At 36.5% G+C, this 17,795-nt stretch overlaps 2 protein-coding genes across 2 annotated transcripts in view; one reads left to right on the top strand and one right to left on the bottom strand.

Annotated features, from left to right (window-relative positions):
• Positions 1–8,237, bottom strand: part of ATP6AP2 (ATPase H(+)-transporting accessory protein 2) — a 28,492-nt gene extending 20,255 nt beyond the window's left edge. The window contains exons 1-4 of the mRNA XM_083115285.1: positions 8,114–8,237; positions 4,904–5,031; positions 3,380–3,616; positions 467–604 (exon numbers count right to left, since the gene is read on the bottom strand). Of these exons, the coding sequence (XP_082971411.1) occupies positions 467–604; positions 3,380–3,616; positions 4,904–5,031; positions 8,114–8,153 (543 nt within the window). The 5' untranslated portion in view covers positions 8,154–8,237. The remainder of the gene's footprint in view (positions 1–466; positions 605–3,379; positions 3,617–4,903; positions 5,032–8,113) is intronic.
• A 287-nt stretch (positions 8,238–8,524) lies between these two features.
• Positions 8,525–17,795, top strand: part of LOC145981832 (TAF5-like RNA polymerase II p300/CBP-associated factor-associated factor 65 kDa subunit 5L) — a 49,234-nt gene continuing 39,963 nt past the window's right edge. The window contains exons 1-5 of the mRNA XM_083115274.1: positions 8,525–8,638; positions 9,702–9,859; positions 13,058–13,306; positions 15,489–15,579; positions 16,447–16,566. Of these exons, the coding sequence (XP_082971400.1) occupies positions 8,570–8,638; positions 9,702–9,859; positions 13,058–13,306; positions 15,489–15,579; positions 16,447–16,566 (687 nt within the window). The 5' untranslated portion in view covers positions 8,525–8,569. The remainder of the gene's footprint in view (positions 8,639–9,701; positions 9,860–13,057; positions 13,307–15,488; positions 15,580–16,446; positions 16,567–17,795) is intronic.

The following is a 17,795-nucleotide window of genomic DNA, read 5'->3' on the forward strand; positions in this document are numbered from 1 at the left end:
TGTGTGTGTGTGTGTGTGTGTTTTGGGTCTTTAACAATGCTGTCATGAATTTCAAATTCAATCTTTCTTTCCAGGTTACAAGCATTCTACAAAATATTAATTTTCTTTCACAATTTGGCTTTGAATGATTCAAACCATTTTAAATAAGTTTCTAATTTAAATCATGTGCACATATTCTTAAATCAGTCGCTGGTTGTGAATTATTTTTGGGTTAAGCAGATTGTTTTAACCATTTAGAACAGTCACAATTACCTTATAAATCACTATATTTTTCCATTGCAGTTGAATCTATGACATAGTATGAAATCAAAAGAAAGTGAAACGATGTAGCTGACAGCAAATCACTTATGAAGGCTATTGTTAGGATATGACTATTATTTGCAGTTTTTACAGTTACTGGGCACCCCCCCAATTAGACTATAAGGAGTGAAAAGTACAGCTTTCATTCACACTTAAGATTGCTTACCTTCCTTCCAATTTCTTTCAGAAGTTGGACTTCCTGTAGAAATTGAAAATCTTCATCCACCGATGTGTTCAAATATTTGAGGGAAAACCCTGTAGGTGTAGAGTCCACATCTTCAAACAAGCCTGAATAGTCAGAAAACTGAAATAAAATGAATTATTTGAATCTTAGATAAATGCTGATAAAGCAACAACTGAATACCAGATAAAAGATAATCGATATTTACAAAGTCTAAGGTTCATTGCACTATTTAATCATTTATCACGTATTGAAAAATACCAGGATTTTAATTGCATAGGCATGCACAGACACAGTTGGGGGGGGGGGGGTAAAAGCCTTGATGAAAGTCCAGTCGGGAAAGAAAAACCTTATTTTATCTCACTGTTTTAGTTTCATTGCATCGATGTGTGTATGTATGTATGTATCTATATATGAATGTATGTATTGTATATACTGTGTGTGTGTGTGCCACCCTCCTTTTCTTCCAAACAATTGTGTTCATGCATTTAAGACAAAACTGTTTAGAATCAAGAGTCTCAAGTACTTAGTAGTTATAACCTCTCTCTCTAGTAATTTACAGGGTCATCCGTTTGAGATGTCAGAAAAGTAAACAGTTATATACAAGAGGTTAATGTACGTATCTCCGAGCAGCTTGTTGTAATATAAGCAGAAAGGATGTAAGTTTTGAGTGAGTGGAGGTTTACAGACTTCAGCCACATGGCGGCGCTAATGTGCATGGTAACAAAGGTGGTGGTCACGTCACAACAGCGCTCACAGTATGTCGTATGGTATGCAAATTTTTCAACTATTACATGCATGCTACTGCCGCCATGCAGCTGAAGACTGTAAACCTCCACTCACTCGAAATTTACATCCTTTCTGCTTCTATTACAACGAACTGCTCACAGGTATCTACATTGCCCTCTTGTAGATAACGGTTTATTTTTCTGACATCTCAAACGGATGACCCTGTACAATGCATACAGAAAACAATAAAACTGCGAGCGAAGCAACCAAGAAAATTTTTAGATCCAAATTTTTGCAAACTGAAAACAATATTGATTTAATATGGCACAAAAAAATTTCATGGGGTGCAATGGCATTCTCTTTTACAATATTTTTCATTTATATCGTTCAGAGCACATGGCCAACTCCCGCTGCCCCCTAGCTATGGCTCTGAACTTGACAAGACTACGAAAAGCATGCATTGCGAGTGAAGTGAGCCAGAAAATTTTACGAAATGTATTTTTATTTGTATAAACTTTGATATCGAGGGGGCAATTGCCCCCCTGCAGGTGCTCTGGAAGAAATAATGCAAGAAAAACGTGATAACTAATTCCATCTTAAGTATCCTTTTGTCTTCCTACTCTAGAATTGATTTCCAATAATATGTGGAGTTTTTTTAATTAGGAATGTGTCAGAGATAGTGTTAAGTGTTTTCAACCCTACCCTCAACCTAATCCTCTTTTAACACTTTTTAACGCAGCACTATGTTCAGTGCTTAGGAAAATATTTTACAAACCTGATGAAGGGGGCAGTTGGACCCTGAAACATCGTTCCAAAAAAGCTTCATACTCACTCACATAAGTAGTGTTAAACTTAACTTAATACAATTTAACGTTGTTTATTCTATTTGATAGTGAGTAATAAGCACCAAGCTACAATATGTTTGGCAACACTATTACCGGGGTAATATGCGCCATGGGAAAATACCTTCCTTGTCCCTCAGTGGAAAAAATCTGCGGACGTCAATGATTAGGGGGGGAGGGGCAATTGCCCTCCCCTTGCACAGGCCTACGGTTAATTGTATGGAGTACTTCAATTAAACATATGATTGTAACATGTTTAACTTACAGGTATACTGAATACCTTTAATGTAAAATTAACAAGAATGGTGTGAACCTGCAATTGCACTGATCATTAAGAAATACAAATAAGCAATTAACTTTAGGATTTGTAAATACCTTATTACATCATCACTGACCAGCAAAAGGATGGGTATTTAACAATGCAAAGTTCCCCATATGAATAATTTAAACAAAGGGAATAAATAAAATATGCTTGCTCAATATTATATAACTAGCGTACATGCATAAATGCTCATAAAGACTTTGGAAATGTCAGTATGTGGTAGAGAAGTAAGAGAAACAAGCAAGTATGTTCACTTATTTGAAAAGTTAGAACACAATGTTATGTGTATACAGTGGAACCTCGATTTTACGTTTTTCAGGGGACCAAGCTGAAAAAACTGAAAATGCAGGAAAATGTAAAATTGAGGAATATTTTGTAGCATTTTGCTATGTTGGGACCATCCAACTTGAATGTATAATGTGGGAAAATGTAAAATTGAGGATCTAAAAATCGTGGTTTTACTGTACATCCTCTGATATTATACAAATATTTAAAATATCATTACAATAAACTGGGTATACACTGTCAGTTTAACAATAGATAGATGGGCATCCGACTGCCACGCGAGAGACGAGGGTTCGATTCCCGAGGTAGGTGATCTGATGGAATTTTTCCAGCCTTGTCCCTGGATGAAGCGGCTCTAGGGCTCACCCAGTCTCAAATCAATGGGTACATGGGGGAAGGGAGCTCATGGGAATAAAGGCAGGTGGAGCATGGTGCTGATCACATCATCTCCACAAGATGGCTGTGTATGGGGTCCTATCTCCTAAATGTGCCTTCAAGGCATGGTGCTTACCCAGTACTGTATACATATTTCAAAATCGCAATGTACAATTTGATTTTAGAGTTCAAAAACAGATTGGGTCTCAGTTAACAAAACCCATTTTCCAGTTTTAATTTTTCTAGAATACGAGTTTCTTGAAAACCAAGGAAAAAGTGACAAATAATTTTAATCCACATTCAAATTAAAATACAAACAAACAAAAAAGAATGTAAAACACCAACCTGATCATCCTCTTGCAAGTCCATTCTGACCAGAGTGGAATTTTCCCCAGGAAATCTCTCATCTATTCGCCTAGTAACTGTAAGCCAAGTTTCAGATTCATCCTCATCTGTATGCACGGCAAATCTGTGTCCATCAACTGAATTTCCAAGGGTCTTTACTCCCTGAACCACAATGCCAACCACACTCTCTGGATAGTGGAATGGATCCTTCACTGTTAGGCCAGACCATGAGCTCTCCTGTACAAAGCAGTCAAGAAAATATTCACTTGCACAGGAGTACAAGAAATTACTTCTTTACATGTTAAGTAAATACAATCTTTGGGATACCAACGAGATAAGGAGCAAAACTTAATGTCATCAATATTTTTCTTACACTACATCTGCTAGCAACATATCTGCCCTCCACTGAATTATCAAATTTGACAAATTATGTAAATTTCTATTCCATACTTCAACCTATATTTAACACCATCCAGTCTTAACGACATGCACAGTGCTCGAAAAATCTTCTTCACAGTTAGGCGCCAGACATAAAAATCAGGTGCCAGGTAACCACCTACTACTAGCAATTGTGCATACTATAAGAAGCTGAGCATCACCATATTCAAAACATCGCTAATCATGTGAGAAAGCGGGAAATGGGAGGGGTTTGGAGACAAGGAGTTACTGATTCTATGGAATGTTCACAACGTTGATAAAAATCATTTGCTAACTCACGCTGTACTGCAATTTGAACTTAGAATCTTCAAAATTTCATACATGCAAACTTAAAAAACTGCAATATTACAGCAAGAGATCACAGTCACCAGGCTGAAATTTTTAGTCACCATGGCAATGGGATTTTTCGAGCCCTGTACATACACATATATTGGACTGTACATGCTCGTGCAATTGAACGGGATTTTATGTGAATAAATGCTTATTTGTTTTATCATTTAGTATGAATGGACCAATTTGAAATATGTGCCAATACCAACAAAATATGAAAAAAAATTACTATTGATATTCTAGCAATGCAATAAGTTTTGCTTTGATAAAGAAACTAATTATGTAAACATTTAGGAACACAAAAATAGGACTTACAAGTAGATACTTTTGTTTCAGTTTAACTTACATGTTTTAGCATGGTCCTTGCTTTCTTTTATATCCATCTTTGTTTAACTTTATATACCTTTTTTAATGTTTTAATTCCTAGGACCATCTGAAGAAGGATCCAGAAATAGGTCCAAAATGTTACGTGGTAACAGAAGTGATGTGGGTCCATTTTAAAAAACATTTTTCATTACTGCATCAAATGAAGATTTCTGCTCGGTTAATCATAAAAGTGTGAATGAATGATGAAATAGATGATAAAGTGCTCTTTTCAAAAATTCCTAGCTGAAGATTATCTAACTGGGTAGCATCCTCCACATCCATTCAACTGATTTCGTGGCACACTATGCCAATCACTGCACCGTGGAGACTGACATAAGTTTACTATAAAACCACACGCAATTGTCCCATACAAAATATGACAACACTTACCCCATATGTGGTGAATCCCAACGCAGACGAAAGCACATCCTTCAAGGTACTTTGTTTCATTACCTCATCTCCATTAAATTCAATGGATTTTGGTGAATGAAGAATAACTAGTTCTCCTTTTGCATACACTGGAAGTAAAAATAATAGAATTTGATGTTGCACATTGATTTGATTTTAAATCACTTTTGGCTAATCACGACAATTAGGATGAATGGTGTAATATGAGACAGGTGAAGGGACAATCACAAATACATATGGGTCACATGACTGTTGGTCCAGATGCTAAAGCCTAGTTAGTCTGCAAGGATGCAGTGCAGGGTGTACTATGTGGAAGAGAGCTCTAAATAAAGGACGTCTTGTGGTAAAATTAGCTCGTGTGCTGGAATTTTTTAATATTTTTTTCTATGAATATACATATTTTCAAAGAAAGAGGACATTCAGTTAACTACTTATTGGGGGAAACAGAATATCATTACTAAAGGGGTGTAATGCAACATGTGCAATGTGAATAACTCCCACTTAGTTCAACTTCCCATTTACTGGATAATACAAATTTCATTTTTAGGATCTATGGAGGAAGCTATGCATGCATTTTCTATGAAAATTTCTCCAAAGGTGTGCCTTACAATTAGAGTTCGATATAGGGAAAACACATTTCTTCAATTTTACAGGAGAAAGTACTTAAGGAACAGAGTTTCTGTAGACTCTTGAAAGGTCGTGGAGTGTTTTCTCCCTTCGTTCAATTTATTCGGCCGGTAAATCATGTATTTTTCGACACTAATGCCTCTCCGATGCACAAAAGCTCTTGCCTCCATTACCTTCGACTACGTGAACCAAATGTTCCATGCGTTTGATGACGTAACCCCCGTTCAGTGTTTCCAACCATGCCATTGTTTTGCCAGAACATGACAATTTTAACTATGTTTGCCTAACCTAACAGAACCTAACCTTGCCATGCATAGTTCGTGGGGCTATTTATGAATGGTTTGCGAGGCTATTCAAATGGTTTTTGGGGTTTTCGAACATGGAAAAAAATATGGTAACACTTTCGTATAGCAGAAACGAATTTCTTACTTTCTACATAAGGGTAATTGTGTGATATCGCCCGAACACCTCTCACTCGTTTATTTCGTTAATTCTAGCATTAATACTTACCTATTCTGCATTGCGGAAGATTCTTTATGGTGAAGTCTTGCCTTTTTCCATAAAATAGTGTCAACTTTTCATATTACGAGTAATTATTTGTCTTCCTTGTTCCGCTTGGGTAACAGACAATATGGTGTGCACTCGTCATGGATCATCACGCGTCGTGCTTGTATTTTGTTGATTTGGAGTGGGTATGCAGTGTTTCAACCTTCGTCACCGAACAATACAAACTTTCATGTTCATTATGTCATCACAAACCATTGACGTATAGCCCCAAAAATTATTCATGATAGCCCCATGAACCATTGACGGATAGCCCCAAAAACCATTCATGATAGCCCCACGGACCATTTCCGGCAAGGTTAGGTTAGGTAAGCATAGTTAAAAAAAAAGGAAAAAAAAATCTCGTAAGAAAATGGCACGTTTGGAAACACTGGCGAAACCGCATAACGTTCGATGCTCGTGCCATCTGCAGCTACGTAATGGAAACAACGGCATAATGTTGTCAGAAAATGCAATTTCCTTACATAAAAAGTGATTATTTCTTGTTCTGCAGCATTCTATGGTGAAGGTTTCAGTTTCCGCGAAAGAAAATACCTCAAAGAACTTCAACTATGCTACAGAAACTGATTTCAGTAAGTAGTATCTACTGCACATTTGAAGAAATCCGTTCGGGCGATATCGCATATTTACCTACACAAGAAATTACTTACGCAAATCATTTTCTTTAGCGTTGTTGAAGTTCAGGAATATAGTTTTGACCCATTTTAATGCGAGATCATGTGTGTATCTGCGAAAATATCTCTCCGAAACGTTAATGCTGCTGCCGTCATGTGCTTTCTGCACACACAATGTTCCGTGTGTTACATGACATAACCCCCAGTAAGTGTTTCAAACTTCACTGTGTTTTCACTATAACATGACGTAGAGAGTATTTAAAAAAAAACTATGCTTGCTTAACCTAACCTTATGGGAAATGGTTATGGAAATGTGGCCGCGGTGGCTCAGTCGGTAACGCGTCTGACTACCATGCTTAAGGTCCCGGGTTCGATCCCCAGCCGGTTCAAATCCGGAAACTTTTCTAACGATGGAACGACGCCCACCCAGCGTCGAATAACATGGGTACCTGGGGGAAACCCTGGGGAGTAAAGGCGGTCAGGGGCGTGATGCTGATCACATCACCCCCACTCACGACCGGATCAAGAAAGTGTGGGGCGTTACTCCCACACCCCCTATACGCCTTCATGGCGTGTTGCTATGCACAGGGGAGAGCTTTACTTTACTTTTATGGGAAATGGTTTGTGGGGCTAACGTCAGTGGTTTGCGAGGTATTAGCATAATTTCAAATCCAGGCACGAAAGTAGGTATTTTTCGGTGAACAAGGTTAGAACACTGCATGCACACTCCAAATCGACAAAACACTGGCACAACGCGCGATGAACCAGTACGCTATCGCCACATTGTGTCTTACAGAATCGAAATAACGAAGAACAGTAAGTACTCGGAAATGTAAGAAATAGACATTATTTTCGTTAGAAATTCATTATTACACCTTAAGAAATGTTCCGCAATGCAGAATAGTATGTTAGCAATGTAAAAAAGTGCGAAATAAATGATTTCTAGGTGTTTCACCTATACGAAAGTAGCACCCAGTTTGGTTATATGGTTCAAAAATTAAAATGCTGTTCATGAATGGGCCCTTTTTACGAGTGTTGTTACACTCAATTTTAACAATTCCTGGCTTTGTATTTGAAGAAAGAGTTATGATTTAGGTGCTGGATTCGGGATTCAGTAGGGTAGTTGGGCCGTGGTTGCTGAAAGTAACATACGTGACAAAAGTAAACTAGAATTGACAAAATATAACAATAATAAAGGCAATCTAACATTTGAAATAAATATTGGTTCAGAAGAGGAAAATGTAATTTCAATTCAACAGTGATATGCATGTAGGACAAATTTTACTTCATACGGGGAAAACTTTAGGTAGCATAAACAGATTTCATGATCAACTGAGAATGCTAAATTTAAAGTATAATTTATAAATACAGTTTATTTCCTACTTACCGCCCACAATAAATGCAGCAAACCAAATAAATAAATCCATTCCTACTTAACGACTACACTTGCACTTCACTCCTGTTGCAAAAGAAACACAGACTACACCCACGATCATATGATTTTTAGCAGAAGAACCTGGAAAAACTCTGCCCAGTATTGCCAAACAACCAACGTTGACACACTGAAAACAGCAAAATAACACTATCTGTGCAATTTCTTGTTATCATTATTATTACAAAAATAAAATATTGGCAATTTCTTCAACTCTTTACGCATAATGTTACGATTAAGGAGCGAATATTTTTGATACGATACCACCACAACGTAAGATAGAAAGTTTTCAAAGCTGGTCTGAGGTCTCGATTCCAGCAACAGACTCACACATCCTCCCATATTGAAATATAATCTGTGTCCAATGTACAGCGGAAAATAAAGTTATGTTTGAGAAAATAATATGCGAAGATGAGACGATCGAAAAATGAGGCTGTTAAAGCTGCCGTAGGTTCTTACTTAAAGCGTCGTCATTATACAGTAAGTGATGCCGTTTGAAATAGAATAAGTAATAAGTGTAGTGTCGTATTCGTATTCTCAATGGAAATTAATTCCAATGATGGTGACATCGCATTGAATTTATCCAAAATGGTACTTGTTTACTATCCGTCGAACAGATTTCTTCATTTCTACAGAAGAAACTACTTACCGTAATAAGTCCCTGTAGTATTGTCTAACATCGGGACGGTGTTTTGTGTGAAATTCAGGTAAGTTTTCCGTATCCTAAAAACGGATTTGTTCAAATTTTAAAGTTTGGGTCGCATTTGGAGGTAAGTGACCCGCCAATTTCTAACATGCCTTTAACAGGGAGTCTATAGAAAAAGCCGGAGCGGAGGCGGGGCCGCGTTAGCGATTGGGGAGGGTAGGTCAATTACCCCAGGGGCAGAGCCCGGAATCTCTGTGAAATTTGAGTCAAAAATTTCAAACGAAAATATTAGTTGTTTTTGTTTAAATTTCGCACCGATTCCTGGATGGATAGCCCCAAAAAACATTCACTGAATGTTCCGCGAAGCAGATAGGCAGTACGAATGTCAAAAATTGACCTAAAGTCAGAAGTTATAGGTGTAAGACAGATAGTAAACTTTTACCCTAAATCAATCAATCAAAGCTTCACTTACAGCACATTATTTCCTTTAATGAAATAGTCACAAAAGTTTACACTTATTTCCTACAAGTAGTTATTGAATAAAATTTGTTCAAGATGATGTGACACGCAAGTTACCGATTAATGACTAGCGGTTAGTCTGAGGCATTCAGAAAATTGGAAATAATTTTTTGTACTACATATCCTTATTAAGTAGTATAAAGCAGGTGCATCATTTTAGAATGCAGTTTTATGGTTCTACAGTATTACTATATTTTTTATGCTTGGAATGCTGCAATAATTTAACTCAATATACAGAATAGTAACGGATTGGTGTATTGTAAGTTGTCCAACATAATAGAAATGTAAATAATCCAGAATGCTCAGTTCAAAGTTGTGTTGCCTGTTATTTTGACATTGTTTTTTTGGGGTATATGTTGATAAGAAATTTAATTTCAGGATTCTGAGAGTTTTCGAAAGTCTGAATTGCAATTGAGTCAGTCTCATGAAGAAATGGCAGTCGTAGCAGCAGTGGACAAAGAAGTTGCTCAGAAGAACAGTATACTTTTTAGTAACAGCAACAATGATACCAGTCAAGTAGATATACAATTTGCTGGGTAAGTTAAAGCATATCATTAGCTTGATATAATAATAGTATTTACAGTAAAACCTCGTTAATCTGGACTAATGGGGGGGATAAGTTGACCGGTTTAACGAAAGTCTGGATTAACTGGAATAACCTAAAAGAACAGTAGAAACTGCATTAAAACTCCGTTTATAGCAACAATACACGTTTATTATGGTGTATTTAAAGGGCATTGGCCTAAATACGCTATACAGTACAGTACAAAGTGTGCGGGAAACAGAATTTCATCAGTGGTTGACTGCCTTTTCTTTGGGAAGTTCTCTTGTTGACTTCTAGCCACATTTAAAACCTTGCATTTTGCTTTTTTTCATTTCTTTCTTTTTTCTTCCTGTCTGGATTAATGAGGTTTCACTGTATATGATAAATGGTGATTACTTTCAGAATTATAGAATACACATATGTTTCTTTCTTTTGTAAGTTGTTGATGTATTTGTATAATGTGATTTTGTTCTGGGGTGAAAAATTGAGCATATTTGAGGATTAACACCCACTTGCATGAAACCTTTGCATGTTTTATATTTAACACTACCTGCGCATTGTATTATATGTTGGGATGTGGTAGTAGGACCTCTCCTTATATGTGCAATATCTGCCATTTGTGGAGGTGATGTGATCAGCACCATGCTGTCTACATCTTTACCTGCAGGGTTGCCCCCAGGTAACCATTTATTAGAGGCTGGATGAATCCCAGAGCCACTACATTCACTGACATTGCCGAAATAACATTTTCCAATATGAGGATCAATAAACTAGAGTGCTTATTTGAAAATATAATCATAATAAATGTTACTAAGTCTTAGTTTATTGATACAAGGGCAAATCGAAAAATCTTTGCCCCAATTTTTTTTTCAACTGAAATTATAAACATGCAGGGTAATCAAAATATAGGAATTGTTTTATGTACCTTGCATTATTTTTGCGCATAGTCACCACAGCAGTTCAGGCATTTGTCCCATCACACCACTAGTTCAGAGATGCCGCTGTTGTGGAATTTGGTCAGTTGATCGTGGAACTACCGCTGGACAGCAGTCTTCGCTTCGTCGCAAATGAATCTCTGTCCTGCCAGGAACTTCTTCAGTGGACCAAAATCACTGGGGGTGAGGTCTGGGATATACGGTGCATGCTCCAGAATCTCCCATTTGAATGACTGAAGTCTGTCGATGGTCCTGTTTGCCAAGCAGACAATTTTTTCTGTTGTGAGGGAGGACACCCCATTGTCGTGAAGGTTTTCTCGGCCATTTTCAAACTCTCAATTCCACCACCACACCCTTCTCAAAGCAAGATGCTTGTCCTCATACATCATCTGCATTATCCTATGAATCTCAATGGGCATTCGTCCCTTGCTCCATAGAAAACGAATAACACTTCACTGCTCATACGACGTGAACATGCTGGATACTACAGCCATCTTTGCAAGCTGACAACAGCGCCATGCCGTGGAGCAGCTGAGAGTTAAAATAGCCTGTTCCAAGATAAGCCTATTGCATTGGATGTATATCTCAGTTTCTCAATCACACTATTTCGGATGAAAAAAATAGGGGCAAAGATTTTTATATTTGCCCTTGTAGAAAGCATTATTTAATTTTTGTGTGCAAAAGAAACCATAGGATGTACATGTACACCAAAACATCACATTGATCCTTAAAAGAGGCCGATAAAAATTCTACTTCTTTTCTTGTAATACGTAACTATATGTCAGTCATGCATGGTGGCATGTATGACTGATGTATGCAACCTCTCCCAACATTTACAAGAAGAAATATTAGTGTAGGGGCTAGGATATCAATGACTTTGAGGCAGTTATTGAAGGTTGTGTTGTGGCTGTTGGTGACAACCTAAAAAAATTCTTGACACGCCAAATGACCCTCTGGACCAGTAGCTGGAAGCAGCATGTAAGCATCTGACATGTGTTGGGATTTTAAAATTTTCAACACATGTCCTTCCTCCATTTTTATCTTAATGTTTTTAACTCACATTTGTAGAGTTCCTGGGGAATGTCATTGCATGGATGACTAAACAATGTTCGAACTAGACCTTACATCTTACATGCCATTTAACTCCTTGTGCATTTGTTACCAAATTATACCTCAATGCATGCAATGAAAGAATGTTAATTTTCACTTTGGTAGTGATTAAATATTATAAAGTTAATAGTATTTGCAGTTTATTACAAATTCCTATCAGTTAGTAGGCTGTCACAAAACAATATAAATTACAATTTTACTTACTTTTTTTGAGAGTATAATATGTTTTCTTCAATTACGACGTTTCGAGAGATAACTTCTCTCTTCTTCAGGTTTCGGTGTTTTATAAGTAATTCATAAAGTCATAGCTTCGTCAAAATATTTCTTCCATAGTCATCAGGATTAAGGGTTAGGTGAAATGCGAGCGGGAAAAAGTATAGGAAGATCGATTACGCACTGAAAATTTATGTGCTTTAAAGGCATTGTTTACCAAAGTTAAAACCTATAATACAAACTTATTTGTCCTCCTGTATGAATTTTTAAAAACTGTAAAAACCTTTAAAATTCTAAAAACCGTTCACTATTTCACAGTCAAGTTGTCTGCAACGAGCTTCCCTTGCGAATGTGGAAGCAAGGGAAGGAAATATGTCTTTAATTCCCCTCTTATGATATTTATTAAAAAGTAGCAATGCCATGTCATTTTGTTGGCAAAATAATTTATTAAGTGTAAAATAATTGAAACTCTTCTTGATCATATTCATTCGTTGTTGGGAAAGTACCATTTGTTGTTAAAAGATAAGTAAAGAGTTAGTGGGAATTTGAAACAAATGTTACCCTTTTCGGAAGTTACATATTTGAGCCATCTTATATATTTTATCATACACAGCTACATATTTATGTACATATTTTTTTAAAATTAATTACGAAAAGTGGAAGCTCTAGTTCAGACTGGGGCAAAACAACACACATGCCGAGTATGAAGTATGTGAACCGTTTTGAGAACTGCTTTGTCTGTCAAATGCAGCTGCTGTCTAGTCATCAAGAGTTCTGAGTTTGCTAGCCAGAAGTGGCGAATATTTACATAGGTACAAAAGGAAGAGAAAAAATTACTCACATTTTGCAACTTTTAACTAATTTATGATAATGCAGACTTTCATTTATTGTATATATCGCTTTGTTCATGTACTTTATCATTTCTATTTCAGATTGAAGAGATGGATACTGAACTTAAAGGAACCATACAAGTCTGAATTGGCTCAATTATTATGCCCTATATTTTCACATTTATATATAGAAGTATTAAGGGGTGGTTTCAGGCATCCAGCCACAAAGTTCTTCAAGCACCATCAGAATATGTTTCTTTCCAAAGATGAAACAAAAGAACTTGTTGAGGAGCTTTCTACAGTGCATACCGTGCAGGACATTGAAACAAATCCCTTGATTAAAGCTTTCAGGTAAGCTTATGAAAAATATGTTAAGTTTAGAGTAAAAATTAAAATTTAAGTAAAGCATACTGTAACCTAGGTTCAGTGGACCTTCATTTTTAGGGGACTATTTAAAGGTAAAGTTTTTCTTATACGTTGCTTCAATTCAATCAGAAATGTTACATGCAATGCACACAATGACATGTTCAGCAAAGGGTTGTTAGGTTTTGTCTTCTCGTTGAAACTAGTTTTGAAAAAATGAAGTCTTGAAATATTTGTTTGTTTGAAAGCTCAGTCGTTAGGGTGTCTGACTATCATGCGAGAGACCTGGGTTTGATCCCCGGCAGGGGAGAACCAGGACTTTTTCAACCTGTTGACGTGGCTCCAGCATCGTATAAATTGGCTACCTGGAGGAAACTCTGAGTTGTGAAGGCAGCCAGGGGCATGGTGCTGATCACATCACCCCCAGCTTAGCCCACACCTCCCCTATACGCCTTCATGGCATGGTGCAAAGCACAGGGGAGCACTTTACTTACTTTATGTTTGCAAATTATATAAGTGAGAATTTTTATGACCTGAAAATCTCCAAAATATGCATTTATCAACTAATATTTCCATAAATATGCTCTAAATATTAATTGTGTTTTCTTATCCAACTTACTTTGTGGGCTCAACTCTTTACATAAGAATAAATATACATTTACTTTACAATATGAGTTAATCTATATATTCATAAATAAATAAAAATAAATGGCAGAATTATGCAGAAAGTTAAGGGCTATTTGTAGATATATTAGGTTGATAAAATTTTTGTCAAATTTTTCAATATGCTTCTATGTCTTTAGAAGTCAATGAGCTTCCACTGGGAATTGGACCCATGACCCCTTGATTATCATCATCATCCTTCGCCATTTCCTGCCTCTGGCTGGGTCCGCATAGAAGTCAAGCCTCCATTTTTTCCTGGTCTTCCACCATTCCCCTCTTTCCACGGAGTTCCAATCTTGTCCTCTTCTCATAACTCTCTCCGCTATCTGTTCTTTCCACAGACATCTTGATCTCCCTCTTGGCTTTATTCCCACTCCTTGTGCATTGTAATTTCTTACTGGCAGTCTTTCTCATCCTCTCCATGTATCATCTGTGCCTGATCTGTCCTGAAGCTTCACCACCGCCACTGTCTGTCAGATCTCCTCATTCCTTATTCTATGCCTTCTAGTCTTCCCCAATATACTCCTTAAAAATTTCATCTCCACTGCCTTCATTTTTCTTTTGTCTCTCTCTATCAATGTCCACGTCTCTGCTCCATACGTAATTATTGGCACGTAGTATGTGTTATATATTACCTTCTTGCATTTCATAGGTACATCCCTGTTCCATATTAATCTTCGAATGTTCCATTTGTCCTCTTTTGTTTACCTCCTCATCTATTCTTCCACTTCTCTCAATTATGCTGGTTTCATTTCTGGCTCTGTTTCTTGTTGTTGGGATTATATGTGGGGGGCATGCATATTTCATTTTCACCGAAAAAATGGAATGTCAAAAAACACATTGTAGTATTAATTTTTCATGTTTTTGAAAGGTGTGTGATCCATTTTCCTACCATGTTTTGTCACGAGATAATGCGAAATTAACTCTTAAACACGAGATTTAGGGTTTATTTACTGACGCGACACCTTCTGAGGTCTGAATTATCCTGTGAGTTATGCAATTCACAGAAACTTGATTATTTCTGATGTTGATTCTTCAGAAGCAAAAATAGACTCCTTTACACAGAAATAAACATAATACTCTGATAACTACATAAATGTGAAATTAGAAGTGGAATGTTAATTTTGTGTAATAAATGTAGTTTTTAAATCAAATGTAGGATTATATTCACAATTTTAAAACCAAAATGTATTTTTATATACCACTTTTTCATCCAATTTTTCACCACTATAACACCAAAATTTGATTTTATTTACCACTTTTGAATCCAAAATTGACTCCGTTTTAGTACCGAAATTTTGCTTCTTTATTTACCAAAATGATGTGCCTCTAATTATATGGTATCATATTTAGTCAATATAATATCAAGAAAGCTTTTGTAGGTTCAAGTTGTGGCCTAAGCATGTGTGTTCCTTTATTCATTCTGATCAGTGAAAAAAAAAAAAACAAAAAAAAAAAACATTTGTACATTCATTTATTGATATAGTATGTATTTTACTTCCCCCAGGTCTTCGAAGTATCGTGTCACTCTGTCTCCCAGGAGTATGGTTGCTCTGCAGAGGTGTGTGTCTGGCAATGGATATATCTGTATCCTGCAGGTGTGTGTAGTTACCAATCCATGCTAACGATATATTTCATGTAGGAATGAAATTGTTTGTGTGTTCCCACAATTCACATTTCCCTCCATATCAGGACCAGGGTGAGCAATAAATTCATATAGATTTGTGCAACAGAGGTTGGTGGCCCTGCAAACAGGTGTTAAATGTGCAGTAAAATGAAATAGTTACTGCTCTTCACCTGGTCATGTGTCTGTGTTATTAGACAGGTATAACCATGTGCCGATCCAACACTTGTGGACTTATCAATTGACACGAGAATGTCTGATGAGAAACTTGTTCGTGTATTCCCTGTGTTTTGTTTTTACAATTATGTGCTTGCTTTTAAATTGAAATCAATGAAAAAGAAAAACAACTTTTGATATACCTGTAATATGTACTTGCATTCATATGTCTATAAACAAAATAAGATAACAGAAATTAAATACGTGTTAGTAGTTTTTCTGGCGGAAAGATAAAGATTTGTGAATATTGGTACAATACAGGAAGAATCTAGGTAGTTTTTGTTTTTTTAATCTGATATTTAATTATATCTGTATATACAGTAAAGAACATCTACACTGAATTAGAGAATTGTGGAAAAATCAGATTGGTTATATTATCATCAAATTTACCAGCTAATAGATTGAGACATGCAAATTCCATTTTTGATGTTTTTGAAAAAAATGAGGTTCATTTTTCTACCAGAAATTGTCATATATTTGGCAAAATTTTGTAAAACATTACAGGCTATTTACAGAAAAACATATCTGTAATTTTAGTAATAACTTGAACAAGTGTATTGGCCAATCCTGATAGAGTGCCAACTAATCTTTCCTGTCCCTAAAGAAAATACTATAATCCATCCAGGTTTTAAGGACGTGGTTTGACATTGAGGAGGGAAAGAATCCTGAAGATGATGTAGAGGAGGAGGAAGATGATGATGAAGGTAACATGAATCCTGATGTCCAAAGCAAAGAAGAAAACAAGGTAATTTTTACAGGGAGGTTATTGAAGTCTTTTACCACGAGAGCGTGGGACTGTTTTAAAATTGTAAAATATATAATCACTTCTTGTGTAAAAGAAAAAGAAAGAAATGTCATAGCATACTGTTTTGTTGCGTAGCAACCAGTTGTAAGAAACAAGTGAAAGGAGATAACGAGAACGTTTTGCATATAGTTCGAATCATAGTAATTGGTGCATAATTTAATGTATTTATTCAGTGAAAATAATAAGTATACTTATCAGAGAACAGTGTTGTGATTTTGAACTATATACATTATTGTTATTTCATAATTTGCTGTGAAGTAGAACAGTGATTTACTGAGTATAATGTAAAATGCTCAAACCTCTATGACACTAGCAAGCGTCGGCTGCTCGGCGGCCCCGTCATGCAACAGGTCCCGGCACATTGCGTTACAGGAAGTCCGTAACAGAAACCGCTTGTTTTGTAATGTTTCCACTTTTCACAATTACAGTTACAATTGTTGCAAGGATGCAGGAAAACGTGTCCTCCCAAATACAAATATTTCTGGCACCTTATTTCTGACATCTAATCTTAGATTAGACATCGCTACTTTATCCTCAGTTGACAGAAAGGGAAGACAGCATCCCGGCACATAAAGCAAACCGAAAGCGTAAAATGATATTTAAAAGTAATAATAATGATGATCACTAACCTCCTGTGTTATAAAGATGTTGAAAATGACCTCCTTCAACAGCGACACAACACGTTTCTTAGGTTCAAGAGATCCTGTCTCTTGTAATGGCCTGACCACTTTTCTGCAAGAGTTCGTTTACACGTAATTATCGTACATAAAAACTCTTTGTTCAAGACTATATTTGTTTAGCGGCATAACTAATGAATGAATAACAACACACAATAAAGCACTAGCACTGAAAAGCACACTAACTCAATAACACAGTATAAACAACATGCGTACTGATAAACGCAAACAGAAGTGAACACGAGCCTGCACTCACTACATCTGGTAGCCAACAGTGTTGCCAACCATTTTTTGGCAATGTTCCTACAGACGTAGTCAAAATGTCCATAGAACTTACCAAATGCCCCTACGCCAAGTAAAGCGACTAAAAAAAACAACACCTCATGAGCATGCAAAACAGAAGATAAAATATTCACATTTACTTACCAAATCTTTCTGCTCGGTGCTTCCACAATTAATGAAGGAGCGAATTTACAATACAGGACCCCTCCC

Source organism: Lepisma saccharinum, chromosome 30, assembly GCF_977018435.1.
Source record: "Lepisma saccharinum chromosome 30, izLepSacc3.1, whole genome shotgun sequence".
Taxonomy (NCBI): domain Eukaryota; kingdom Metazoa; phylum Arthropoda; class Insecta; order Zygentoma; family Lepismatidae; genus Lepisma; species Lepisma saccharinum.